The sequence below is a fragment of the Geotrypetes seraphini genome, chromosome 6 (assembly GCF_902459505.1).
Source record: "Geotrypetes seraphini chromosome 6, aGeoSer1.1, whole genome shotgun sequence".
Lineage (NCBI taxonomy): Eukaryota > Metazoa > Chordata > Amphibia > Gymnophiona > Dermophiidae > Geotrypetes > Geotrypetes seraphini.
This window is the reverse complement of record NC_047089.1, coordinates 221244984-221271734: the sequence shown is the minus strand read 5'-3', so window position 1 is coordinate 221271734 and position 26751 is coordinate 221244984. Positions and strand designations below refer to the sequence as shown.

General features: G+C 47.2%; 1 protein-coding gene across 1 annotated transcript; it reads right to left on the bottom strand.

Moving 5' to 3' along the window:
* Positions 1-159: 159 nt before the first annotated feature.
* On the bottom strand, positions 160-25554 carry C6H8orf58 (chromosome 6 C8orf58 homolog). Its single transcript, XM_033949961.1, has 7 exons — positions 25402-25554; positions 16870-17495; positions 7695-7850; positions 6983-7154; positions 5754-5863; positions 5437-5538; positions 160-3519 (listed from the first exon to the last, which is right to left on the bottom strand). The coding sequence occupies exons 1-7, from the start codon at positions 25448-25450 to the stop codon at positions 3496-3498; spliced, it is 1239 nt and encodes a 412-aa protein (XP_033805852.1). The 5' UTR covers positions 25451-25554; the 3' UTR covers positions 160-3495.
* Positions 25555-26751: the final 1197 nt, after the last annotated feature.

The window sequence follows — 26751 nt, the reverse complement described above, 5'->3', positions numbered from 1 at the left end:
GCCCAGTATCCCGTCTTCGCAGAGGCCAATCCAGGTCACAAATATCTGGCAAAAACTCAAATAGTAGCAACATTCCAGGCTACCGATCCAGGGCAAGCAGTGGCTTCTCCCATGTCTGTCTCAACAGCAGTTTATGGACTTTTCCTCCAGGAACGTGTCCAAACCTTTTTTTTTAAACCTGCTCCATTAACTGCTCTTACCACATCCTCTGGCAATGCATTCCATTGCTTAACTATTCTCTGAGTGAAAAAATATGTGATAGAAGAACATCCATAAACAGTTATTAACCAAGCAGATTTAGAAAAGCCCCCGGCCAGTTGTGATTTTAGAATATTCACAATGCATGAAAAAAAATTTAGATTTGCATGCCCTGGAAGTAATCTTATGCATATTAATTGTGGATTTGCTCACTGGCTGGGGTCCCTCCAGGACAAATAGTGCTGGGCTCAATGAACTTTTGTTCTAATCCAGAATGGTATATCTTAAGGCTGTGGCCCCTTGGTAGAGTCACCTATTTAAATACAAATTGCACCAAACAATTATCTTAGTGTGCTACATGGTTGTTTATTGAGGTAGACAATTGTGTACCACATGAATGTGTTCATTTTTTTATTAAATGTGCTGCCCCCTTTAAACTGGGACCAGTAAACTATTTACATTGTTTCACTTGTATCTAGCTTTTGAGGCACTCTGCAGCTTGTGGTCTGTTTAATCACCTCTTGACTAGCAACAAATGCAGTGCCCCTCCCCATCAAAGAGAATCTCTGTCCCCTGACCACTAAGATATATTGGTCAGCAACTCCACCTTGAACAACATTGATAATACAATAGAAGCCTCTTTAGTGTGCCACCCAACTAATACAATGGGAGTATCTTATCCACCGATTATGATATCCTTCCTTAGGACACTGCTCTTCTGTCATAGTTACCAGATTTTGCATCCCAAACTCCCAGACACATGGCTACACCCTATTCTGCCCCAAGCCCCGCCTGTTCTGCCTCCAGCCCCACCCCATTCCGCCTCTAGCTCCGCCCTGTTCTGCCCCCAACAAGCCTCTTCTTTTAATCCCCGACATCCGGGCCACGTCCAAGGGCCTCCAAGCATGCACGGACACTTGAAATATCATCCGCGCATGCTCAGAGGCCCTCCAAATGCAACCAGAGCTTTCCCAAACCCGGACAAACTTCCAGGATTTGGAAAGTCCATCCGGGCACCTGGAGAGTCCTCTAAAAAGTCTGGTAACCCTATTCTTTCAACCTAAGCAATTCTCTAACTGGAGCCTGTTGTGGCATGCAGTCTTCACCCAGAAGTTGGAAGGAATAAATGTCTACAATTCATTTTCCCCCCAACTTAAGAATCTTTACCATCTGTCCTTCACACATCTCCCAAAACAGCAGTGATGGCAATTCCTACAAACAGGAGGTAGACAGACCTTCCCCTCCCATTTTGAAATTCAGGTTAAGTAGCTTGATACTCTGTTCAATGATTTTAGGGTCTCTTTCTTTAATCTTCCTAACTCTAGCTCCTCGTTCACAGTTCAAGCAGCAGAAAGAAATGAGAAGATAAAAGCCCTATGGACCTTATGGGTTGACTTTTGTTTCTAGGTCAAGTAGACCATTGTTTCCTAACATCCCCACACTACCTGCCAGAAAAGATGAAAGGCTGGGTTCAGGAAACATGGATCTGTTTGTATTAAAAACACTTTTGTACATTCATAATTGAAAATTACTAACCCCGCCCCCGCAAAAAAAAAATCACATTTTTGTCTACAGCAAATACTGTGCATGTGCAGACCCAACACAACGATCATGGATGTAAAAATCATTTCTTTGTGCTGTACAAAAAATATTGCCAACTGAGAAGACTAGTATTCTTTTGTGCTTGGAAAGGCACAATCGCTAACTGTTGCACTTAAGCCTCACCCGTGCCGACACCCCTTGCAGTTGCATGCTAAGTTTGCAGACCATCACTTAGCATCCAGATACATGAAGGTCCTTTCACTAAGGTACGCTAAGGCACCCATTATATTCTATGGGCATCTTAGCATTTAGCGCACCTTAGTAAAACAACAATCCAGAGAACAGCAACCAAAAGGAAATAGGGCTTGCTAGTGGCATTAAATATAGAAATAGGGACAAGAGGAGATTATAAGGAGGATGATAATTAATCCTCTTCTCTCACTACAGCTTGGCTAAAATATAATCCAGAAGGCAAAGCAAAGAGTGGAAAACTCATGAATCCAGCCGCAGGCTGCCCTATTGAACCACATACTAGACGTTAAGGGTGGGCAAACAGGGCACCTGGGCACCCCAAACCTATCTGAAGTTCAAAGAAGGACAAACTGCAACCAAGCTTTGGGGTCCTCTCCCTAGGGTCTGCCCTGGGCCCCATCATGTCTAGCACCAGCCCCGTACTAGAGCCATCTGCTGTGCCAGAGGGAAGTGGCTGTTTTCTATAAAAAGTGGAGCAGGGCCCCACCAGTACAGGGGTGTCAGGTGCCCTTGGTGAACTTCAGACTCAGGTCCTCCCCTCACTAACCTTCACAGCCCTAGGGTTCTCCCTGAGATTTTGGCGATTAAACTCATCATGATTACCCAAATACCACCCTTGCAAGAAGAATCCTTGACTATAATTAGTCAACATATTTTCACGTATATGTATTATATATGTTTAGTTTGAGGGTAATTTCCAAAAGCCTTTTACTCTTGTACATGGCCCATCTGAAACTTGGTCAACATCCCTATGGTAAAAGTACATGTTGCTGCTTTGTTGAGTTTAGGATCTATTTTACTTTGACTGCAACTGCCCTTTCCTGCCCCCAGAAGCAGCTGCAATAGGTTGACCACCTCATCTGCCTAATGGTTAAAACCAGTCCTGCCCACAAAAGGGACCATAGGTAGAAGCTCATGTTTTCCCTTTAGGCCACGCTAACTACCAACCCTTCTTATGAAGATACTTATACATAAAAATATACATTTTTATATCTTAATATATGTAAAAAAAAATATTTTTATAAATATTTTTATAAAATAGTGTAGCTTTAAAAATAAAGCCAGGAAATGTCTGCAATGCACCCCTGTATGAATCACATCTTCAGATGCCTACTGGTCCTAGTGGATTGTTCCTGATCCTGCCTACTAGGTCAGGCACATCCAGAGGGGACTCCCAGCTTTAGCGCTCTCTTATTACATCAGGACTAGTCCATACAAGAACAGAGAAAGACTCTACTCCAGTGAAAAAGTCCAGAAATTGCATGGATCGCTTCCATCCCAGCATTGCTCCTAATATCCTCATCGCTGAGTGCTGCTACAGCAGAACTGGCCAAGGACAAACAGACAAACTGTATTATGCCCTACCAACTCTACTCTGTGGCTGATAACAGTCCCACCACATCCAACCAACATGGTAGGCAGAGGAAAAAAAATATGCCATGCTTGGAACCACTTGCTTTTTCACTAAAAAATAGCAGGAGCTCTTTCTTGGGCTGATCTCCTTCATTCTCTCATCTTGGCTCTGTTCTGTAGAGAAAAGAAAACCAAAACGTTAAATTACTACAACTACAACTCTGCCAAATAGAATGCAGCACTTATTGTAGCCCATTACATTAGTGGGTTCTAGAATAGATGTGTAGATTTAGGCATTTATTTATTTCTCTCTCTTTCTTTTTGTCTCTCTCCATGCCCGTTGTCTGGCGGTATTTTTTTTCTTTCTGTCTCTCCCCCTATCCAGCAGTAGCCCTTCTCCCTTTTACCTACCCCCCTGTCCAACAGCACCCCTTTCCTGCTCCCCTTGTTTAGCAGTAGCCCAACTTCCTTTTACCTCCCCCTGTCCAGCAGCACCCCTTCCCTGTACCCCCTGTCCAGTATTAGCTCTTCTCCCTTACTTTTACCTCCCCCTGTCCAGCAGCACCCCTTCCCTGCTCCCCCTGTCCAGCAGTAGCCCTTCTCCCTTCATTTTACCTCCCCCCTGTCCAGCAGCACACCTAGCTCTCTTCCCCAAGCAGACTTATCTGAGAAGTCTCCCTTGTTTTGTTTTCGGAGGCAGCTTTGGCAGGGGCAGCCGCAGGTTCTTTTTTTCAGCTTGGGAAACCACCGGAGGAAAACCTCAACCGCCACAGGATGGCAGGGCCCACCGCTTTGGCAGGGCCTGCCGCAGGCTCATTTTTCAGCTCTGTAAACCACTGCACGAAAACCTCAACCGCCGTAGATTCCCAGCTTTGGCAGGGCCTGCCACAGGCTCCTTTTTTTAGCAGGGGAAACTGCCACACGCAAAACCAGGGCTGTGGAGTCGGTAGATAAATGTTCCGACTCCGACTCCTCAGTTTTTTGTACTTCAGACTCCGACTCCAGGTACCCGAAATTTCCTCCGACTCCGACTCCACAGCACTGGTTAATTTTCAGATCGTTAAAATGGAATGTCAAGTTGAGAGAAATGAGCATTTTCGACATCACCTTCTTTTTGCTTTTAATCAAGGTTCTAAGGCCGCAGAAGTTGCTCGCAACATTTGTGCTGTGTATATAGTGGGTGCTATAGCTGAAAGAATCGCTCGTGATTGGTATGCCAAGTTCAAAAATGGAGTCGGTAGATAAATGTTCCGACTCCGACTCCTCAGTTTTTTGTACTTCTGACTCCGACTCTGACTCCAAGTACCCGAAATTTCCTCCGACTCTGACTCCTCGACTTCGACTCCACAGCCCTGCGCAAAACACAACCTGTTGCTGGGGAAACCACCGCGTGCAAGCTGACACAGCCTCGGTCTACTGCGCATGCGGAGGCACGGCGCCATGGATCACGGACCCACTGATTTTGAAGTGCGCATGCGCGCTAAGGGTTTTATTATAGGAGATTGTAACAAGTATTCTTTTCCAGTATGTCTTCCCTCTTTCCTGTCATTCCCAACTCAAGTTTGAGGATGCCGAAGTGAAAAAAGGCCCAAGTTCTAACTATTGTACAGTTATGCCACCTACTGGCCAGACGTTAGATGTACACATACACAGCTCCATAGCTCTAGTCTAACCCTTTCTTAGCTGAGAACTGAGGCTAGGAAAGAATGAAGATAAATAATTTAAAAATGAAAGAGGAAAACCCCTTGATTAATTGTAAATGAAAGTTTGTGGCCTTGGAGTCAGCAACATTTTGCTGGATGTTATGACAATATATTGATTGGATTTGATTCAAGAAACAGCTAAAAATCCAATTGCATTCTTATGACTTAACAGTCTTTTTAAAAAGAAAAGATAGTTCTCCCCTGTTGATTTTAAGATATTAGTTTGTCATAATTATTATGTTTGTTTTAACTCATGTGAACCGTTTAGTTCTTAAGCGGTATAAAAATTTTTTTTTTTAATAAATATATAAAATTTTTGCTGCTGACAGCTGGAAATCAAAGTGGAGCCAAAAACAAGGGGTCATTATAAAACGCACACACACAGCACCTGTAGTGGGTCACTGAAGGGATGTCCCAAGGTTTCTGTAGATGTTTTTCCAGCTAGCTTTGTGATCAGAGCTTTCACTTTATTCCACTGTGATATCTGATGCTGTGAAAAAACAGAAGGCATGAAACTCTCAAAACATCATGTGCCGTGAGGCCAGAAGCATGTCCAACATCTCCAACTCAAGAAGCCGTCACAAATAGCTCCAAACTAGCTACTGGTCTAGTGCCTCTACCAACCCACCCAGTGTTTCCTCAGATTGCTCCCATCTACTTGAAGCCAGCTCCCTGCGCATGGCTAAGTATTCTTAAGAGGTGTACCTTGTATTTTGCAGATGACATACGGATGGAGCCTGGCACATCTTTCTCATCCTGCAAGCTCAAGGAGTGGGTGTAGGTTTCTGGAGCTTTCTCCAAGGGCAACTCCATATCTGCAGGGAAGACAGAACTACATTTAATACCATCAATAAACCAAAAGAGATGCAGCCTGTACATTGGAGGGGGTTGTGCTTACACTTAGCAATTGCAATATATATATATTGTGCTTACACTTACATATATATATATATACACATATGCAATATATATATATTGTGCTTACAATATATATATATATATATATATATTGTGCTTACACTTAGCAATTGCAATATATATATATATATATATATATATATATATATATACACAGTAAAATCTTGGATTGCAAGTAACTTGGTATGCAAGTGTTTTGCAAGACAAGCAAAACATTTTATTAAATTTTAACTTGATATACAAGCAATGTCTTGCAATACAAGTACATACAGTATACACACATCACAACTGAGCCGATGGTTCTTCTCTTTCTGACACTGCAAGAGTATAGTGACTGTTCTAAACAAGTAACATGTCGTATCATCACAACTGAGCTGATGGTTCTCTCTCTGACGCCGCAGGAGTGTAGTGACTGTTCTAAACGAGCACGGTCTTGCAATACAAGTACATACAGTATTTTGTATTAAAGTTTTTGGGTTGTGGAATGAATCTTCTGAGTTTCCATTATTTCTTATGGGGAAATTCGCTTTGATATACGAGTGTTTTGGATTACAAGCATGTTTTCGGAACGAATTATGCTCATAAACTAAGGTTTGTATATGGAATAAATATAATAAGCTACATAAAATGCCGATTTATGCACATAAATAGGCTTCTATAAAATTAGGTCACTGCACATACTTATACAGTAGATGTGCTCAAGGCAGAGACATGATTTACACATATACATACATGATCATATTACATGCACATGTATTTACCTTCAATTTAGGTGTCATTTCTTCAGGGTTTATGCAGTATTTTGTAATATACTAGATCAAATAAACAAAATATAACGCCTCTTACAAAAATTTACCCTTGAAAACTGCCCAAGTGCTGAGCAACATCATGTTTGTGCTACACACATTTATTTATCCAAATGTATGGGCCAAGCCTGTGTTAAGTGGGTGGGCATGAGGGAGAGCAGTGACTAGCACCATTGAGTTTTCAGGATCAGTGCTGCTGCAATAACTCACCAGGAATTGCGTGCAGGCCAGTTCCATTGTTCGGCACTGATGTGCCCAGGCTGTGCCAAGCCTTGCAGGGATTCTGTGCTTCTTGTGTCTTGTCTGTGTGGAGAGGAGGATCCTTCTGCAGCGTCCATAGGTGTCCCTCATCCCCAGGCACACACGTCTCCAAGATCCTGCCCTGCAGAACAAAGGAAGCTTCTGAATCTCTAGTTTGTATGTGTCTAAAGACAATTCCCCTCCTTTGCCCCAAGCCCTGAACTGGAAAAAGCAAAGGATGGCCAGGAGCACTGACACCGTATCAGACATGATTGCCAAAGGGTGCTAGGCACAAAAATTAAAGGTGAAAGCCATATACCAGGGCTATGCAATATCAGTGATGCAGTCCTTAAATTGTCAGTAGCAATTAGTGTCATAGACACCCCCCTCCTAATACAATGGGGGTCTCAGTCCTTATACTGGTAGGGCTGGAAACCATCACAGACACCCTCCCCCCACCACCACACACACGATGCAGTATCAGATGCTCAGTCTTCACATATCCAGGGATGATTTTGGAGGAGGATGGGGAGTAGGGAGGGAAGAGGTCTTGGCAAGAAAGAGCGGTGATATTGAGGCAGAAACCTCCGGATGCCTGGCACTGACTAGGCCACTCTTTAGTGTGTCTAATTGCCTTGCGCAGACTCTCTCCTCTTTTCTGCAACAGAGATTCAATGCTTACATTTTCAGCGCCCAAGTTCTGGGTTTCCAGCATTGCCCTTTCTTGCTGGAGTCGAAGGTTATACTGCTGTAGGTGAGCAATCTTCTCCAGCATCTGGCACACGTGTTCCAGATAATGGAGCCCCGGTCCAGGAAGGAGCTGCAGGTTCTCATCTTCCTGTGAAACAAAGGTGAATGTGCTTACTCCTTTCCTACCCTGGTGACAACTACAGTATTATTCTAATTCTTATTCCCTCATTACACCACTGCTGTCCAACTACATTCTCCCTAAGCATTCGTCAGCAGCAGCCTTCCCACCAACATGGAGCTGGGAGAGAGGCGGCAATAAAAAGAAACAGCACACGCATGGTCACAGAGGGACCAGTCTCCAAATTTGCACAGGACTGACATGCTGATAACAAAGATGTGCATTGCTAAAATAAGCAGAGGCCTAAGATGCCACATGAACCACAGGAGCAACTGGGAGCTAAGTCACCTTCATGTCACAGCTAGAGAATGTCACAGGGACAAATTTTTTCCCCGTCCCCGCAGGAACTCATTGTCCCAGCCCAGCAAGTTCTTTTCATATCCCTGCCCCATTCCTCCAAGCTCTGTCCTCTTCTGCACAAGCCTAAAACACTTTAAAATCATAAGTAGCAACATTCTAGAGCTCAGACTGTGATGTCATAATGCCTCATTCCACCAATGCCTAAGCTCCGTCCTCTTCTGCACAAGCCTCACACTTTAAAATCATAAGTGGCAAATTCTAGAGCTCAGATTGTGATGTCATAATGCCTCATTCCACCAATGCCTAAGCTCCGTCCTCAACTGCACAAGCCTCAGACACCTTAACATCATAAGTGTTAGAGGCTTGTGCAGGTAAGGCGGAGCTTACAGGAATGGGACAGGGACTGCAACAAAACTCGCGGGGACAGGACAGGGAAAGCAATGTTACTTACCGTAACAGTTGTTATCCAGGGACAGCAGGCAGCTATTCTCACTAGTGGGTGATGTCATCAGACAGAGCCCCGGTACGGACGTCTCACAAGCACGTGTTGCTTGTAGAAACTTAAAGTTTCTAGATGCCCGCACCGCGCATGCGCCGGTGCCTTCCTACCCGGAGATCCGGGCGTGTCTCCTCAGTTCAGGTAGCTAGCCTGAGAAGCCAACCCAGGGGAGGTGGGTGGGACGTGAGAATAGCTGCCTGCTGTCCCTGGATAACAACTGTTACGGTAAGTAACATTGCTTTATCCCAGGACAAGCAGGCAGGTATTCTCACTAGTGGGTGACCTCCAAGCTAACCTCAGTGGGATGGAGGGGGAGTTGGCGACTTAAGAGAATAAATTTTTCAATACTGTTTGGCCAAACTGTCCATCCCGTCTGGAGAGGGTATCCAGACAATAATGTGAGGTGAATGTGTGAACCGAGGACCAGGTGGCAGCCTTGCAAATTTCCTCGATTGGTGTTGATCTGAGGAATGCTACTGAGGCTGCCATTGCTCTGACCTTATGGGCTGTGACCTTACAAGGAAGTGATAATCCAGCCTGGGCATAGCAGAAAGAGATACAAGCCGCCATCCAATTAGAGATGGTGCGCTTTGATACGGGTCTTCCCAACTTGTTAGGATCGAAGGAGACAAAAAGTTGAGGAGTGGTTCTGTGTGGCTTGGTGCGATCCAGGTAGAAAGCCAAGGCACGTTTGCAGTCTAGAGTGTGAAGGGCCGATTCTCCGTGGTGAGAATGAGGCTTAGGGAAGAATACTGGAAGTACAATGGATTGGTTGAGATGAAATTCGGAGACCACCTTAGGCAGGAATTTCGGGTGAGTGCGGAGGACCACCTTGTCATGGTGGAATACTGTGAATGGTGGGTCCGCCATCAATGCCTGGAGTTCGCTGACTCTGCGAGCGGACATAAGGGCTACAAGGAAAAGCACTTTCCAGGTGAGATACTTCAGAGGGGCCCTGTTGAGTGGTTCAAACGGGGGCTTCATGAGGTGGGAAAGGACTACATTGAGGTCCCAAACTACTGGGGGTGGTTTGAGAGGAGGGTTAACATGGAAGAGTCCTTTCATAAATCTGGCGACCACCGGATGGGCCGAGAGGGGTTTCCCTTGTAGAGGCTGGTGGAACGCCGCAATAGCGCTCAGGTGGACTCGTATGGATGTGGACTTGAGCCCAGATTGAGATAGGTGTAGGAGATAGTCCAGCACGGAGGATAAGGAAGCTCGCTGAGGTTCCTTTGACTTAGAAACGCACCATGAGGAGAATCTGGTCCATTTCTGGGAGTAGCATTGTCGAGTGGCGGGCTTCCTGGAAGCTTCCAAGACCTCCCTCACTTCTTGTGAGAATTGGTGAGGGGTTACGTTGAGAGGAACCAAGCTGTCAGGTGGAGAGACTGCAGGTTGGGATGAAGTAGTGATCCTTGATGTTGAGTAAGTAGTGAAGGAAACACTGGAAGTGGTACTGGTTCCCTGCTGCTGAGTTGAAGTAGGAGGGAGAACCAAGGTTGTCTGGGCCACCGAGGAGCTATTAGAATCATGGTGGCCCGTTCGAGTTTCAGCTTGACCAGAGTCTTCTGGATCAGCGGGAATGGTGGGAACGCATATAGAAATCGTTTCCCCCAGTTCAGTAGAAAAGCATCTGCCTCGAGGCGATGAGGAGTGTAGATCCTGGAGCAAAACTGAGGCAGTTTGGCGTTGTGGGGGGCCGCAAAGAGGTCTATCTGAGGCGTCCCCCATTGCGTGAAGATTTGGTGAAGGGGGTTGGAATGGAGAGTCCATTCGTGCGGTTGTAGCAGACGGCTTAGTTTGTCTGCTAAGACGTTGTTCTCCCCCTGGATGTATACTGCTCTGAGTAGGGCGTTGTGGCGCACCGCCCAGTCCCAGACTCGTAGAGCTTCCTGGCAAAGGAGGGCCGAGCCCGTGCCTCCTTGCTTGTTGATATAATACATGGCGGCCTGATTGTCTGTGCGAATGAGGATTACCATGTCGTGGAGTCGGTGTTGGAAAGCTTGGAGCGCATTGAAGATGGCTCTGAGTTCCAATAGATTGATTTGGTGTAGTCTTTCCGCACTGGTCCAGAATCCTTGGGTGCGGAGACCCTCCAGGTGGGCCCCCCATGCGTAATTCGACGAATCGGTTGTGAGAACTTTCTGATGGGGGGGAGAGTGCATCAGCAAACCTCTGGATAGATTCGAAGAGGTCATCCACCAAAGTAGAGACTGCCGAAGAGCAGGTGTGACTACGATGCGTTTGGACAGTGGATCGGATGTCTGATTCCACTGTGATGCCAGGGTCCACTGGGGGATCCTGAGGTGGAGTCTGGCAAAGGGTGTCACGTGTACTGTGGAGGCCATATGGCCCAGGAGCACCATCAGTTGTCTCGCCGGTAGGGTTTGGCGAGTAGCCACCGACTGGCAGAGATGAAGAAGAGACTCCATGCGTTGCCGGGGCAGGAATGCTCGGAGTCGGGTGGTGTCCAGGACCGCTCCGATGAAGGGGAGGGACTGGGTGGGTTGTAGATGAGACTTGGAGAAGTTGATCTCGAAGCCCAAATTCTGGAGGAAGTAGGTTGTAGCCAAGGCCGCCGAAGTGACCTCTGGGGCTGACGGGGCCTTGATGAGCCAGTCGTCGAGGTATGGGAACACCTGTAGACCCCTGTCCCGGAGTGCTGCGGCCACTACCACCAGGCACTTTGTGAAGACTCTGGGGGACGAAGATAGGCCGAATGGTAGCACTCGATACTGTAGGTGCAGATTTCCCACCCGAAATCTGAGGAACTTTCGGGAGGCCGGGTGAATGGGGATGTGAGTGTAGGCCTCCTTGAGATCCAGGGAGCATAACCAGTCGTTCTGCTCGAGGAGGGGGTATAGAGAAGCCAAAGTCAACATGCGAAACTTCTCTTTGACCAGGAACTTGTTGAGGGCCCGAAGGTCTAAAATGGGTCGCAGGTCGCCCGTTTTCTTCGGGACGAGGAAGTACCGGGAGTAAAACCCTCGGTTCAATTGGTCTGACGGGACCGGCTCGACAGCCCGAAGCTGAAGTAAGGTTTGGACTTCCTGAAGAAGAAGGGCGGTCTGCGTCGAGCTTGAAGGATACTCTCTTGGAGGATGGTCCGGGGGGACCCGGTGGAATTGAAGAGAGTATCCTTCTCTGATGATGGAGAGGACCCATAGGTCCGTGGTTATGGCCTCCCATCGGTGGTAAAAAAGATGGAGGCGGCCCCCTATGGGAGAGGCCGAGGTTATGCTCCCGGGAGGGGCGTCAAAAGGGCTGGGGAGCCTTAGGTGCAGCCGGTGGCTGAAGTTTTTGCTGAGACTTCTGGGGAGGTTGTCTCTTCGCAGGCTGTCTCGCAGCAGGCGTTTGTCTGGGCATGTAACGCCGCTGGTAAATCAGGGGTGGCCTGGAAGGTCGAGACTGTTGAGGTTTGGGTTTGGGCCGCAGGATGGATTGAAAGGATTTTTCATGATCCGACAGCTTCTTGGTAACAGTTTCGATAGACTCATCGAACAGGTCAGCTCCAGCACATGGTACGTTGGCGAGTCTGTCCTGTAGGTTGGGATCCATATCGATAGTACGGAGCCATGCCAGGCGACGCATAGCTACCGCGCTTGCGGCGGCGCGTGCCGAGAGTTCGAATGCATCGAAGGAGGATTGCATCAGCTGGAGGCGTAATTGGGAGAGGGAGGCTACCACTTCCTCGAACTCGAATCGAGCTTGGTTGTCTATGAACGGAGTGAACTTGCGGAGCACCGGCAAGAAGAACTCCAGATAGGAAGAGAAAAAGAAGTTGTAGTTTAGCACCCGTGACGCCATCATGGAGTTTTGGTAGAATTTTCTACCAAATTTATCCATCGTTCTCCCCTCTCGGCCCGGCGGTACAGAGGCGTAGACCTGGGAGGGATGAGAGCGTTTAAGAGAGGACTCGACCAGTAGGGATTGGTGGGAGAGTTGAGGGCCCTCGAACCCTTTATGGTGCACGATGCGGTATCGAGCATCGAGTTTGCTGGGGATTGCCGGTATGGAATACGGCGTTTCGAAGCACTGCATGAAGGTCTGGTCCAGTAATTTATGCAAGGGGAGCCGAAGCGACTCCGTTGGAGGGTTAGGTAAATGCATGGTGTCCAGATACTCTTTGGAGTATCTGGAGCCCGTGTCAAGGGTCACATCCAGATCATCCGCCATTTGTCGGAGGAATGATGAGAAGGACAATTGTTCCGCCAGCGTCGGTCTGTGGGACGGGCTGGAGGAGGATGAGGCCTCCAGGTCCGTGGACATCGGGGAGTGACAAGGAGAATCGGGCACCGGTGTCTCCTCGTACTCCGGGCCCCTCGGAGGGGACACCTCTGATGAGGAGTATCCCCTACGTTGCAGTTTTTTCTGCGGTGACACCTCCGAATGGCGTGAGGAGTGCCAGGATGAGTGTCTCGATCGGTGCCCGTCTCGGTGGCGGGACGGGGATCGGGATCGTCTGTCCATCGCATGGTCTCCCGAGGCCCCCAAGTGGATAGGGCTGGAAGCGGTGGATCGTAACTGGGTTTGCGATGCGGGTTCTTGCGATGCTACCCAAGTCTGGTAAGGAGTACGGAAGAACTCTTCCTGACTATGCCCAGGGCTTCGAGTATCGATCGGAGGTCTGGTCCCATGTTGGCGCGGAGGCGTAATGGGTTCTAATGGCGGCATATCGGTAAGCGAGGCTTGCCGCGTGGGCATCGCCGCCCTCCCCCGTTCGTCCTCGTCGGTTGTCGAGGTCGAACGGTGTGGGGGAGGGGGCGGACCGCCCCTTTGGATCGGTGCCGGGAGGTCACCCTGTATGGCAGCGATGAGCCCGGGTCCGATGGTCTGCATGAGCTCAACGAATTGAGCTTCCAGCACGGACCGTAGCGAAGCCGATAAGGAGGGATCCGCACCGAAAGGGGGTCCTCCTGCACGGACATCGCGCTCCTTCGAGGCCGAGTGCTTCTGCTTAGTAGCTTTCGGCACTTTGATGACCATTGGTGGCACTGTGGAAGGAAGAGGTACCTGAACCGAGGAGACCGGGGCAGGCACCGACGTCGAGCTCGTGGATGGTGTCGGGGCGAGCGAAGCCGGTTTCACCACGCTCGATGCAGGAGGGGTCGATGCCGGTTTTGCCCGAACCGGGGAGGTATCGGATGAAGTGGAGGCTGAGGGATCCTTAGCTGCGTCCATCTTGAACATCGATTCCCACAATAGGCAACGCCGCTTGAATGAGCGTGCCGTAAGGGTAGAGCAAGGCCTGCACGATTTCGGAATGTGGTCAGGGCCCAAACACTGCAAACAGCGCCAGTGAGGGTCCGTGAGTGAAATCGCGCGTTGGCACTTGCTGCACTTTTTAAACCCGGTGATTGGCCGGGACATAGGCCGGAAAATCTCCGCCGCGAGGTCGAAGCCAGTGGGCCTGAGCCACGTGGCCGGCCCGTTCGACCCGCCGGAGGAAATAATCTTCTTTTTTTTTTTTTTTTTTTTACCGAAAAGAAAAGAACTGTTAACTGTAATTAAAAGAAAGCGAAAACGCGGACAAGGAAGGCAAATTTAACTGAATTCAGCTAGCGCATGATGAAGTTGAACTTCTCAGCTCCGCGGAAAAGAAAGAACTGAGGAGACACGCCCGGATCTCCGGGTAGGAAGGCACCGGCGCATGCGCGGTGCGGGCATCTAGAAACTTTAAGTTTCTACAAGCAACACGTGCTTGTGAGACGTCCGTACCGGGGCTCTGTCTGATGACATCACCCACTAGTGAGAATACCTGCCTGCTTGTCCTGGGATAAATTGAGTTCCTGCAGGGATGGGGAAAAAAATTGTCCCCGTGTCATTCTCTAGTCACAGCCATGCTCTGTAGCGCTAGTGTCTGAACCTGCTGCAGTCCTGTTTACAGCAGCTGTCCTCCATCCCAGCAACTACCCCACCTCCCCCCCCCTTCACTGTGCCATTACAAAAGCAATAAGATTGCTGTAATCTAAAGGGGAAGTGAAGTTTTGATAAACGATATCAAAAAAAGACCATACATCTACTTCACTTATATCTTGTCACGTGACTCAGGCACTATGCTGTCAAATGGAAGGGAAAAAAAAGCCTTATAGGAGCATAGCAAGTCATATCATTTACCTTAATAGTTGCTCAAAACTTCATAATCACCGGCGTATAAAAACCTCCCACTGAAAACATTTACAGCTATGTGGCTCTGAAAATTTCATTGTCCAAACTACAGACTACTTATTTAGTAAAACTGCACTTAAACTTTGTGCATTTCACTCAACTGTCCATCTATGATGACGGCTGCCACCGTTTTGTGGTAAAACCGCTGCTTCAAGGAGCTCAGACCGTATCTATTAAACAGAAGTGCTCATGAGCTAAATAGCCACAAAGTTTTTCAGTGGAAGTTGTTTTTTTTTTTTTTATGCCTATGATTAAAAGTTTTGAGCAAACTGTTGCTCAAAACTTAAGCTAAATGATATGGCTGTTGCCATGCTTTTTTCCTTCCATTTTGGAGAATAGTGCTTGAGTCAAGCGACAAGACATAAGTGAAGTAGATTTATAGTCTACTACAAAAGCAGTTACATTACACCCGTGTTTCCTGCGTCACTAGCACTGGAAATCATGCCATGTATCTCAATAATGGAAACAGATGGAAGGCAGGAAGGCTAGTACAAGACCGAAAAGGGGGCCTAGGAAAAAAAGTGTGAGAATTCCTTCAAGATCGCTGGTGAGACCATATCTGCAGTATTAGGTCCAATTCTGGAGGCTGTAACTCCATAAAGGTTAGAGTGGAAGCAATGCAGAGAAGGGCTGCCAAAACAGTGCAGAACCTGCATCAAAATGAGACTTTAGAACCTAAAAATGTGGCCCTTGGACAGTAAAAGGGAGAAGACAGACACTTCAACACAAGGCTGGCGTTGAAGGGATGCAAACTGGATAATTTATCTGGGCCCCCATGCTACAGGGGCCTCAAGCCTGCCTGACGCTGAAGAAGATACAGCCTGCTGTTGGGCTTTGAAGCCTCCCTCCCTCCCAAATTTCTGCCCTAGGTGCCAGCTTGTTTTACACCAGTCCTGCTTACATGGACAAAATGTATAATACTGCATAGAAAGCAAAACCTTTTGCAGTGCAAAGAAAGATGATAGAAAAATAAAAAGGACACACTATATAGCTCCAGGGAGTAATGCTTAAGAGTAACGTATAGTATTATATAAGCAACACTTAGTTTTCAGAGAGTGGTGTCTGTCAATGACAGTGAAGTGCACACCTATATAACTTCTGGCTGGTGTCTCCATGGTGGAAGCAAAGGGTGGAACAGGAATTGGTCTGGCTCTCAGGGCAGGGCACCAGGATGAGAAAGAAAATGTAAACGGTCCCAAGGGGCGGGTGAGCAAAGTAGTGAGGGAGGAGAGGAGGAAAAAATGTTTGGGATTCTTCAGTGGGCATCAGCTAGTCAGGGAAGGGGAGAGTGCAGGTGCATGGAACAGCCCACCCATTGGAAATGGAAGAGGCAAAAAATAGTAACAGACTTCAAGAAAGCCTGGGATAAGAAGAAAAGATAGAGGGTAGTCGGGGTGAGGTCAGGGGTATCTATAGCAGAAGGCAAGGGCAAAAACACTGCACCCATTGGAGAGTTTGCCACTGGCAGTTTCTGTTACAAAGAATAGGGGAGAAAAGGAAGCAGGGAGTGACGGAAAGATATAAAAAGGTCTTGCACACCAGTGTGATGCCATTGCGTCAGGAGTGCAAAGCACCAAAGGTGAGATGACTTGGGAGAGGTGTCCCCGTCACTGGATCGTCTGAAGGAAAAAAAGTAAGAACGTGCATTTGTAAGTATGCATCTGGTTCACTTAAGTGTGCGTGAATCATGTGTACACATCTACACCTATGAATGAATCCACATACAATTGTTTCGCACATGCAAACATTTCAAGTGTGCATACAAAATGTGCAAAAAAAAAAAAACAACAAAAACCCTCAAAAATCAAAATGAAGGCTGGCAACTTTTTTTAAGGCCATGCACATGCCTAGAAGAAAGATCTGCCAACACTGCTCAAGACTCCACAGCTTCCTTAAAGGGGTGCCAGGTGCAATCCCAGTAGCACTAACCTCCACACAAGGGTGCTGATTACCTACCAGATCATGGCAATCAGAAAAGGATGAATAAACCCATTACCGCAATGTGACAGGAATGATAGTCACCTGCATGTGCCGCTGCTCCCATGCTCGCCGTCTTATCAAAGCCAGGGTCTCCGGATCGTCACTCAATGCCCTGATGTTGAAGGAGGGGCGTCTGCGCTGCCGTACCGAGGACTCCCCATCTTTTCCAAGCAGGAGCTCACCGCTGAGGGAGGGCAGACTCCCACTGTGTTTCTGAATGACTGAGAAAGGTGGCAGCCGGCTGGGAGACCGCTCTAAACCCCCCAGTTTCTTGCTCCTTTGCATCACTTCCTTAAGCTTGGTGCTGGCAGTCAGACTGAGGTTGAGGGGGTCTGGGGTAGAGGATAGGCTGTGTGGCTCTGCTGTGCTGAGAGTTGGGGACCCTGGAGGCCCCTCCTGGTGGAAACTGTTTAAAGATCCCAAAGGTGTGAACACAGAGTTCTCAGTACTTCCCATCTCCACCCCGGAATCCTCCGACTCGGATTTAACCAACCGCTCAGCCTTGTGGAAGAAGCCAGGCTCCAGCAGCTGACTGCAGAGATCCAGGGCATCGCTCATCCTGTGCCCAGTGACTTCCGCTTGGGGTCCAAGGTGTGCACCGTCCTCTAGCTTCCGATAAATACTGGCACAGGTTACTACCACACAGCTCTCAGAGCTCCAGTCACCACCTGCAAGACAAGACATGGAAGAGGGAAGCAAAGCAAATACTTCCAAAAAAGAGAGAGAGAGAGAGAGTGTGTCAGCCAGGAAAAATGTCCCTACGCAAACCTGCCCAAGTCCTGAACATTTCACACCTAACGTAAGACTCTGCCCATCCCTTTTCTCCTGGTATCAGGGTAGTTTCAGAATGTAAAACTGCTGGGAATTTATGACGAAGTGCATTTTACAATAGCAGCATTTTGACATTAGGTGATTCATCTGCAACTAGGCTTTAAATCCATCATTAGCAAAAAAGAAAAAAAAAAGGAGGGAGAGGGTGACTGCCTAAGGTCAACACTGGAGAGTTAGGTTCTGACCCTGGAATGTATGGCCCAGACTAAAAACTGGCAGAAATCCAAGGCACCAGATCTGTACTGGAGTCCTTCAGTCCCTCTCTGCCCTGCTCTTTCCTGAGACCCCACATTCCCAGAGTGAGAGGAAAAGTCATTTTAGAGATCACAGCTTACTTTCTAATTGCAATCCAGGCAATATAACCTCAGATCAAAACATTACTTTTATCTCAAGAGAGAGAGAGAGAGAAAACACAGAGGCACTCAGTCAAAAAAAATGTCAGAGGGAGTGGGAATTCTTGGAATTTTTTTTTCTGAATTAACATTTCTGAAAATGTTTGCAGACAGCTCACAGTAACACCGCTGCATTCCTGCACACTGACACTCACCCGACCGGCTTTCAACTGCCAGAACAAGTTGATTGCAACTGGGTCAGGAATGAAACGGGAGGAACAGGGCTCTGGAGGACCCTGGTGACAGGCCAAATCAACCAGCAATAACCTAGGCCGGTCACATGCCAGGAGACAGGGAGGGGAATCAACGGGGCATCATCCTTCCATACCATACCGCTTTTGGCAGCAGCAGGGCTTCATCTGACTTATTTTCGGGCCTGTTCTCCACAGAAATGGGACATATTGCCTTGTCCCCACTACTGAAAAAAGCTGACCTCGACCCTTCCTTACCATCTAACTAGATATCCCTCTCCTGACTAAAATGCTAGAGGCCATCATCTCTACCCAGCTCTCATCTTACCTAGAGAGATTCTCCATTCTCCTACCCTACCAATATGGCTTCAGACCCAGCTTCAGAATCGAATCCCTCCTAGTCTTCTTAATCTAAAAGGTGCAACAATTACATTCTTTTAACAAGTTCGCTGTCCTATTGCAATTCGATCTCTCTGCAGCTTTTGATATCGTCCACCATGATATTCTACTTTATCAACTTTCCGAGATAGGCATTGACTCCACCATCCTAAAGTGGTTCTCGAACTTCCTACGCTCTCGTTCCTACACTGTCAACACAAATGGCACCATGTCCGTTCCTTGGAAACCATCTTGCAGAGTCCCACAGGGATCACTCCTATCCCCTATTCTCTTTAACATCTATATGTCTTCCCTGAAACTCTTCCAACTATCTCCCCTTGAAACAATCTACACATTCGCTGACGACATCCTCGTCCTTCTCGAGACAGACCGGAACCTCACCAACCTTCACGACAACATTACAGATTGCATAACGAGACTCCACTCCTGGTCCCTCTCGGTACAGATGAAACTGAACAAATCTAAAACGAAACTACTCTGGCTTGGGCCAAAATTAGAACACCTACCCCATCTCTTCTCACTGCCCTCTGGCGCCACACTGCAGCTTGAGTTCTCAAGCAAGGTCCTAGGCATCATTATCGATTCTTCCCTCTCCTTCAATGACCACCTCAACTCCTTGGCAAAATCATGCTTTTATAGCCTCCACATGCTGAGGAAAGTAAGGTCCTACTTCCGCCAACATTTTGCCGTCCTTGTCCAATCTATCATCCTCTCCAAACTAGACTACTGTAATGCCATCTATTTAAGTTTAACAAAAAAAAGTCTTCAAAGACTCCAGCTAATCCAGAATACTGCGGCCAAGTTGATTTTTGCAAAACACAAATCTGATTATGTCTCCCCACTTCTGGCCAAACTTCACTGGCTCCCAGTGATTTCCAGAGTTCATTTCAAATGCACCTGCCTGGCTTTTAAGATCGTTCACGGCATCCTTCTCCCCCCTAATCCCACTATCTTATAACTCCTCAAGTCCTGACTCCACCAGACCCACCCAAAAACATAAACTATCCTTCCCCTCTCTACATGGTATTCTCTATGCAGGTAAACTAGGAAAATCCCTCCTCTTCAAAATCACAGGGCTTTGGAACAATCTTACTGTCCCACTAGGAAACCTGAGCTCCCTCCAATTATTCCGTAAGCGCCTGAAAACTTGGCTTTTCAAAAAAATTGTAATGCTCTTTCCCCCTATATGCAACCCTAACCCCTTATTCTCCTCTTCCTATATTTAAGTTCTTGTAAACCGTGCCGAGCTCTACATCTGTGGAGAGGATGCGGTATATAAACTTAAGGTTTAGTTTAGAATATATCAGAAACAGAAATGTACTTAGCTTTGGATTCCAGGCTTTCCTAAGTAAACTATGGGGGACCTGATTTAAACTGATCTCTGCCCAGTCCTCAGAACACACACCAAGCCAGTCTGATCTCATGATATACACAATGAAAATGCATTCACCACTATCACTGTATTTAATTTATTTAAAACATTTCTAATCTGCCTTTTATCCAAGGCAGCTCATAATATCACATACACATCAGGTTTGAGCATCTAAAAAAAATATCACATACATCAGTAAAAATCATAAAATTATACCATCTTATCCTTTAGGTTACATCTCAGCTGTTCGTCTACTACCATTACGTCACACTAAAGCAGAACAGATCTGATAATCTTCAGAATAGAGGTCTGCATTGGAACGAGGATCGCAGGAATCCCACGGGTCCCACAGGGTTCCCGCAGGAATCCCCCCCTAACCCACGGGACTCCCACGGGGACCCCCCTCTGGCCCATGGGACTCCCACGGGGACCCCCCTTCTAGCCAATGGGACTCCCACGGGGATGGAAGGCTTTGGAAGCAGGTTCGTCCATATAATATAATGGACACGTCAGCCTTAGTAAAAGAGGGGGTTTATAAGTTAATTACCTGAACAGAAAACAAAAAAAAGGGCTCCACCAAAGAGATTCCACAAGGAAAACAGCAGCGCAAACACAAAAGAAATTGTGGAATTGATGATCCTGTCAGAAGTAATTGCTGCTTTTTATGGGGACTTGCGGGGAAGGAGGTAATTCCTTGTGGGGCCGGGTGGGGACGGAGAGGATCCTGACGGGGACGGGTGGGGATGGAGAGGATCCTGGCGGGGACGGGTGGGAACGGAGAGGATCCTGGCGGGGATGGGTGGGAATTCTGTCCCCGTGCAACTCTCTACTTCAGAAGATGACATTCAGAAGATAGAATATTAACTTTAAAAGAGAGGATATTAGCTTAGAAAAGCGTGTGCAAACAGATGGGTCATAAGCAGCTTTCTAAATTGCAATAGATTTCTACAAAACCGTAAGGTACCAGACAACGCATTCCACATAAATGGTCCAGCTGTAGAGAAACATTAATTTTGGGTCTGTACATATCCTATGCAAATTCTCTCATGAATAATTATTGTGGGTTTCCTAAAAACCTGATTATTGTAGCTTGGTGTATCCCCAGGACGGGGTCGAGAATCCCTAGTTTAACTCAGACTCCATTAATACATTTTCAAGGTCCCCCCACAAGGTAAAAATCAGTTTACTTTAAACTAATATTTATCCTAATTTCAGAGGCAGAGTAGCTGAGGACCAGTGGTGCTTTCCCTACTTTGCTCTCCAAGAACCCAGTAGGGACCTCATACGAGACCAGCATACATACTGTACCAATGGCCATTTATTTTTGCATGCCAGGAGAACTGGATCCTAGAGTTCCAGCTGGGTAAAGGTGGAAAAAAGCACCCAGAGTTGCCACTGGGGTGGTGGGGGATAGGAAACAGTGGGAGGGGTGAATAAATAAGAGATGTTGGTGTGAGGAGGGGGACTCTGGCTGATGAGGAAAGGAGAGAAAGGGAAAATGCTGAGAAGAAGGGGGAGAGAGGAGACAGTGGGGGAAAGGTTATGAAACGCTTCCTCTAGTCTTGTCAATTGTTTTGAAGTTTAGGTGAAGCATGGCATAAAAAGTTTAGAAGTCCCTGCTCTTGGGATACTAATGGTTAGAGCAGCAGGATGATAATAGAGAAGTCTGGTTCAAATCCCACTGCAGCTCCTGGTGATCTTGGGCAAGTCACTTGACCTTCCACTGCCTTAGATACAAACGTAATCCCTCCCCCCTTATCAAGCTGCGCTAGAGGATTTTAGCGGAGGCCGATGAGGTAAATGCTCCAACGCTCATAAGAATTCTATGAGCGTTGGAGCATTTACTGTACCAGCTTGCGCCAAAAACCTTTAGCGCAGCTTTACATTATTAGCCCTCCAGAGGCGAGAAAACACCTATGAATGTAATTCACTTTGAGCTACAACTGAATAGGGCATGAGCCAAATTAAAACAAGCAATAAACATGCACACAGAAAGATATCTTCCTGTACAAAAGTCATGAATAGCCTATGAGGCTGCCGGCTTCCAGTTTTGTGGTTTGCCAGTGCTTTCCCCAGTCACCTTTATCCCCCACCCCCACCCCAAACTAAGGCCAGGTACTCATTTATTGTGTAAAACTGAATAGATGGCTGGGCAGGCCAGGAGCTGGCTACCTGACAAAAATCCCAATGCAGCCAAGGACTCCGTTGTGCCACAATTTCTGCCTGATAGCCAGCCCCTGTCCAACTCAGCCAGTCATTCAGTTTAAACCAATAAATGAGTACCCAGCCTTAGCTGAGGGGAGCAGGGCAAAGATGATCGAAGAGGGCAATGGCAAACCACCCTTCAAGAAACCGTCACAGAAGCGGCAGCTCCGACAAGTGGTTGAGAGCTCAGTACTTGCGTAATGCGCAGGCACCGTCATCAATCCCTCTCTTTTACAAAGCCACGCTAGCGGCTGCTCCGTGGCAAAAGCCCCGAAGCCCCTTCAATCACTATGGGCTTATATGCAGTCTTGAGAAGGGGAATGGGTAGGGGGGAGGTTTGGGAGAGGGTGACAGTCAAATAATCTTTCTTTTAGTATAATTGTATTTGAAACAAAGTTTATACCATTAATTTATAAATTGTTTAATTTTGTATTTATACTTATATATTATATATGATTGAAGTTATTCAATTTATATATTGTACACTGTATTTATTATTTATTTAATTAAAATAATAATAAATCGCTATGGGCTTTGGGGCAGTTACCGCAGCAGCAGCCGCTAGAGTGGCTTTGTAAAAAAAAAGGGGATATTTCCTTGGAAAATGATCATTTCACCTGGTGGTGTTTTTTTTTTAATTTGGTTTTAGTTTGATAAACTCCAATAAATTTAAAGGGAAAAAAAAATAAGTGAAATGAAAACAGAGGTCTCTAGGATTCTTGCAACTGCTTTGGGATTTCATTGGAGTTTTGTGCCGACAATTCTAAATATTAGAAACCCAAAGAAGATCCACCAGACTTACAAAAGGGCAGAAGCTTATACAAGTGGAAAGGTGGCTCCAGTGGAAGCAATTTAACATTAGGGAGGTAAAAGACACTTAAGGCAGTGGCTCCCAACCCTGTCCTGGAGGACCACCAGGCCAATCGTGTTTTCAAGCTAGCCCTAATAAATATAATGGAAGTAAGTGACAACATGCAAATCTGCTCCATGCATATTCATTAGGGCTATCCTGAAAACCTGATTGGCCTGGTGGTCCACCAGGATAGGGTTGGGAACCATTGATTTAAGGGATTTAATTGCACTATATCAGGGGTGTCAAAGTCCCTCCTCGAGGGCCGCAATCCAGTCGGGTTTTCAGGATTTCCCCAATGAATATGCATGAGATCTATATGCATGCACTGCTTTCGATGCATATTCATTGGAGAAATCCTGAAAACCCGATTAGATTGCGGCCCTCAAGGAGGGACTTTAAAGACCCCTGTGTTATAGTGCAGTGGTTCCCAACCCTGTCCTGGAGGACCACCAGGCCAATCGGGTTTTCAGGCTAGCTCTAATGAATATGCACGGAGCAGATTTGCATGCCTGCCACTTCCATTATATGCAAATCTCTCTCATGCATATTCATTAGGGCTAGCCTGAAAACCCGATTGGCCTGGTGGTCTTCCAGGACAGGGTTGGGAACCACTGTTATAGTGACTTGCCCAAAGTCACAAGGAGCCGATGGATCAAGGCTGCCCAAGTCCGGTCCTCGAGATCTCCTGGCAGGCCAGGTTTTCAGGATATCCACAATGAATATGCATGAGAAAGATTAGCCTGCCCTGCCTTCTTGGTATGCAAATCTCTCTCATGCATATTCATTGTGGATATCCTGAAAACCTGGCCTGCCAGTAGATCTCGAGGACCGGACTTGGGCAGCCCTGCGATGGAGAATCAAACTCACCACCTGAGTGTGCTGAGGTACCTCCACCCCGGATTTTATTACATCCTTTTAAACTTAAAGGGCTATAGACTTCACTCAGTCACAGGAAGAGAACTGATTCTTAAATAACAATGGAACTCGTAGGCCAAAACTTTTACTGGACTAACTTAGAGCACTTGTAATGAGTCAACCTACAGAAGGAATTTTTTTTTTTAAGACCACAAATGAATTGTTAGCTCCATGTAAAATCCAACTAACAACGTATTTGTAAAGTGCCGACATCTCCAAGTGAGCTAACATGACTACCACACATCTGTACTTCAATATGAGAGGGTGGCAGGAAGCCGATAGTTTAGCACTAGACAGCTCTCAGTTTCTTTACCTGGTCGGGGACCCACATCACTAAACAGCTGTACGGAAGAGATGGATAAGACAGCTAGTTTCAGAGTGAGAGGGGGGGGGAGGGAAGGCAATGTGGCATCCGGCCATGGAATGAGAGAAAGGAGAGACAACCAGCAGCAGAAGGAGAGAGCCAGCCATAGCTGGCTACAGAGGGGAAAAGCCAAAAACAGCCAGCTGCAGAGGGGAAGAAAACAAAAAGGCACAAATATCCAGAGAAAGGAGAGCTAAGCCAGAGGCAGCCAACTCCAATTTGAGAGGGGATGGAAGCAGAGACAGGCCATCTGCAGGGAGAGGAATGGAAGAATGAAGAGAGAGGGGAACAGAGAGCTGTAGAGAGAAAAGAGGCAGCCAGCCTCAATGTAAAAAAGGAGAGGCCGAAACAACAGCTGAAGAGAGGAAAGACAAAAAAAAAAAATCCAGCTGCAGAAAAAGCAAGGGGAGAGGGAAAAGAGGTAGCAAGGGAGAGAGGGAGAAGACACCGAGAGAGAGACCGGGATATCCACCTGCAGAGAGAGAGAGAGAGAGAGGGGGGGGAGAAAACAAAAAGGCACAAATATCCAGAGAAAGGAGAGCTAAGCCAGAGGCAGCCAACTCCAATTTGGGAGGGGATGGAAGCAGAGACAGGCCATCTGCAGAGATAGGAAAGGGAGAATGAAGAGATAGGGGAACAGAGAGCTGTAGAGAGAAAAGAGGCAGCCAGCCTCAATGTAAAAAAGGAGAGGCCAGACAACAGCTGAAGAGAGGAAAGACAAAAAAAAAAAAATCCAGCTGCAGAAAAAGCAAGGGGAGAGGGAGAAGACACCGAAGGGCCGGTAGGATCAAACCTCCAGCTGAAGGGGGGGGGGGGGGGGAGAGAGACCGGGATATCCACCTGCAGAGGGAAAAGAGAGGACATCCAGCTGCCGAGAGATCCAGCTCCAATGTGAGAGAGGGAATGAGAGGCTGAGACCCACAACTGCAAGACCGGAGACCGAAACGTCCGGCTCCGGACAAAGGGGGGGGGGGGGGGAAAAAAAGGGGAAAACAACCAGCTGCAGGAGGAAAGGAGAGAGCTGGAACCGAGTCTGGGAGGATCCTACTTACCCCCTCTCCGAGGAGCTTGAGGCCGAAACTTCTTATGCCTTCGTGGCATCTTCGCAGAACTTCGGTGGCTTTATGCTAGGGGAGGGGGGCAAAGGTATCAGGCAGGTAAGGGGGAGGGGGTGCACGTACCACACGGGTGAAGAAGCTGCAAATGTCTGCAGGCGAGGGGAGGGGGGGAAAGGTATCAGGCAGGTGGTGGGGGTGCACGTATCACACGGGTGGAGGCGGGGAATTTGCCTGGAAGCTGAGAAGACCACTAGAGGAGACTGGAGTGAGCCTGCCCTTTGGCACATCGGTTACATGGAGGGGGGGGGGGGGAGGGAGGGGGAACAGGCATACCTACAGTGAGAAAGACCTTGCGCCCTGGAGCCTGCAACTTAGTCCAGCGTAGAGATAGGAAAAAAAAAATAGTTCAGAAAATGTATTTCTTAAGGTTGAGTGGAGGAGGAACACAGCAGTTAAGTGCAATAAAGTCAGAAGCGAGGGTGCAAATCCCGCCGACGGTCTTTGCCACCTGGGTTGCCGTCTAAGCCCACAAAAATGCTTGAGAGCTCCGTTGGGAGAAGGGTATAGAAAACGGAATAAATCATGACTGGATTGCCTAAAGTGAAGTGACACCCCCCCCCCCTATTCCATAAAATAAGACCTCTGGTGAATAGGGTACTTCGGTGAACCCTAAAGTGCGACTCCTCTGAGTCAGGAAAAGATCACTTTACAGCAGTGGTCTCAAACTCAAACCCTTTGCAGGGCCACATTTTGGATTTGTAGGTATTTGGAGGGCCTCAGAAAAAATAGTTCATGTCTTATTAAAGAAATGACGATTTTGCATGAGGTAAAACTCTTTATAGTTTATAAATCTTTCCTTTTGGCTAAGTCTTAATAATAATATTGCCATTTATAGCTAAAGAGACATATGATCAAGAAACTGTTTTTTTATTTTACTTTTGTGATTATGATAAACATATCAAGGGCTTCAAAAGAGTACCTGGCGGGCCGCACGTGGCCCCCGGGCCGCGTGTTTGAGACCACTGATTTACAGCTACCAGTGAAATGAACGAGTTAAATAAAGACCAAGTCGGGGATCTGATAGGGTCTGTGTTGCTCTGGAGGTCCTTTAATGCCCAACCCAGCAGCCTTCTTGCTCGGGGTGAGCTTCCTGAGCTCTCTTCTAGGTCCCCATCTCTTTTGCTATTAACTAACATCCAATCCTGCTACCCTCCTTCCTCCTAGTTTTGTATTCCCTCTAGGCTGGAAAAGCTTTAGCCAGAGAGCTGTCTTATCATGCTGCTTTGTATTAAGAACATAAGAAATGCCACTGCTGGATCAGACCAGTGGTCCATCGGTTGGTTC

Coding starts and splice junctions, on each gene's coding strand:
- C6H8orf58 (XM_033949961.1), bottom strand. CDS start 25,450: ATGCCACGAAGGCATAAGAAGTTTCGGCCTCAAGCTCCTCGGAGAGGG. Junction 7,851..16,869: donor GGGAGCAGCGGCACATGCAG/GTGACTATCATT, acceptor TTTGTTTCACAG/GAAGATGAGAACCTGCAGCT. Junction 3,520..5,436: donor CCTTCAGTGACCCACTACAG/GTGCTGTGTGTG, acceptor TTTTCTCTACAG/AACAGAGCCAAGATGAGAGA.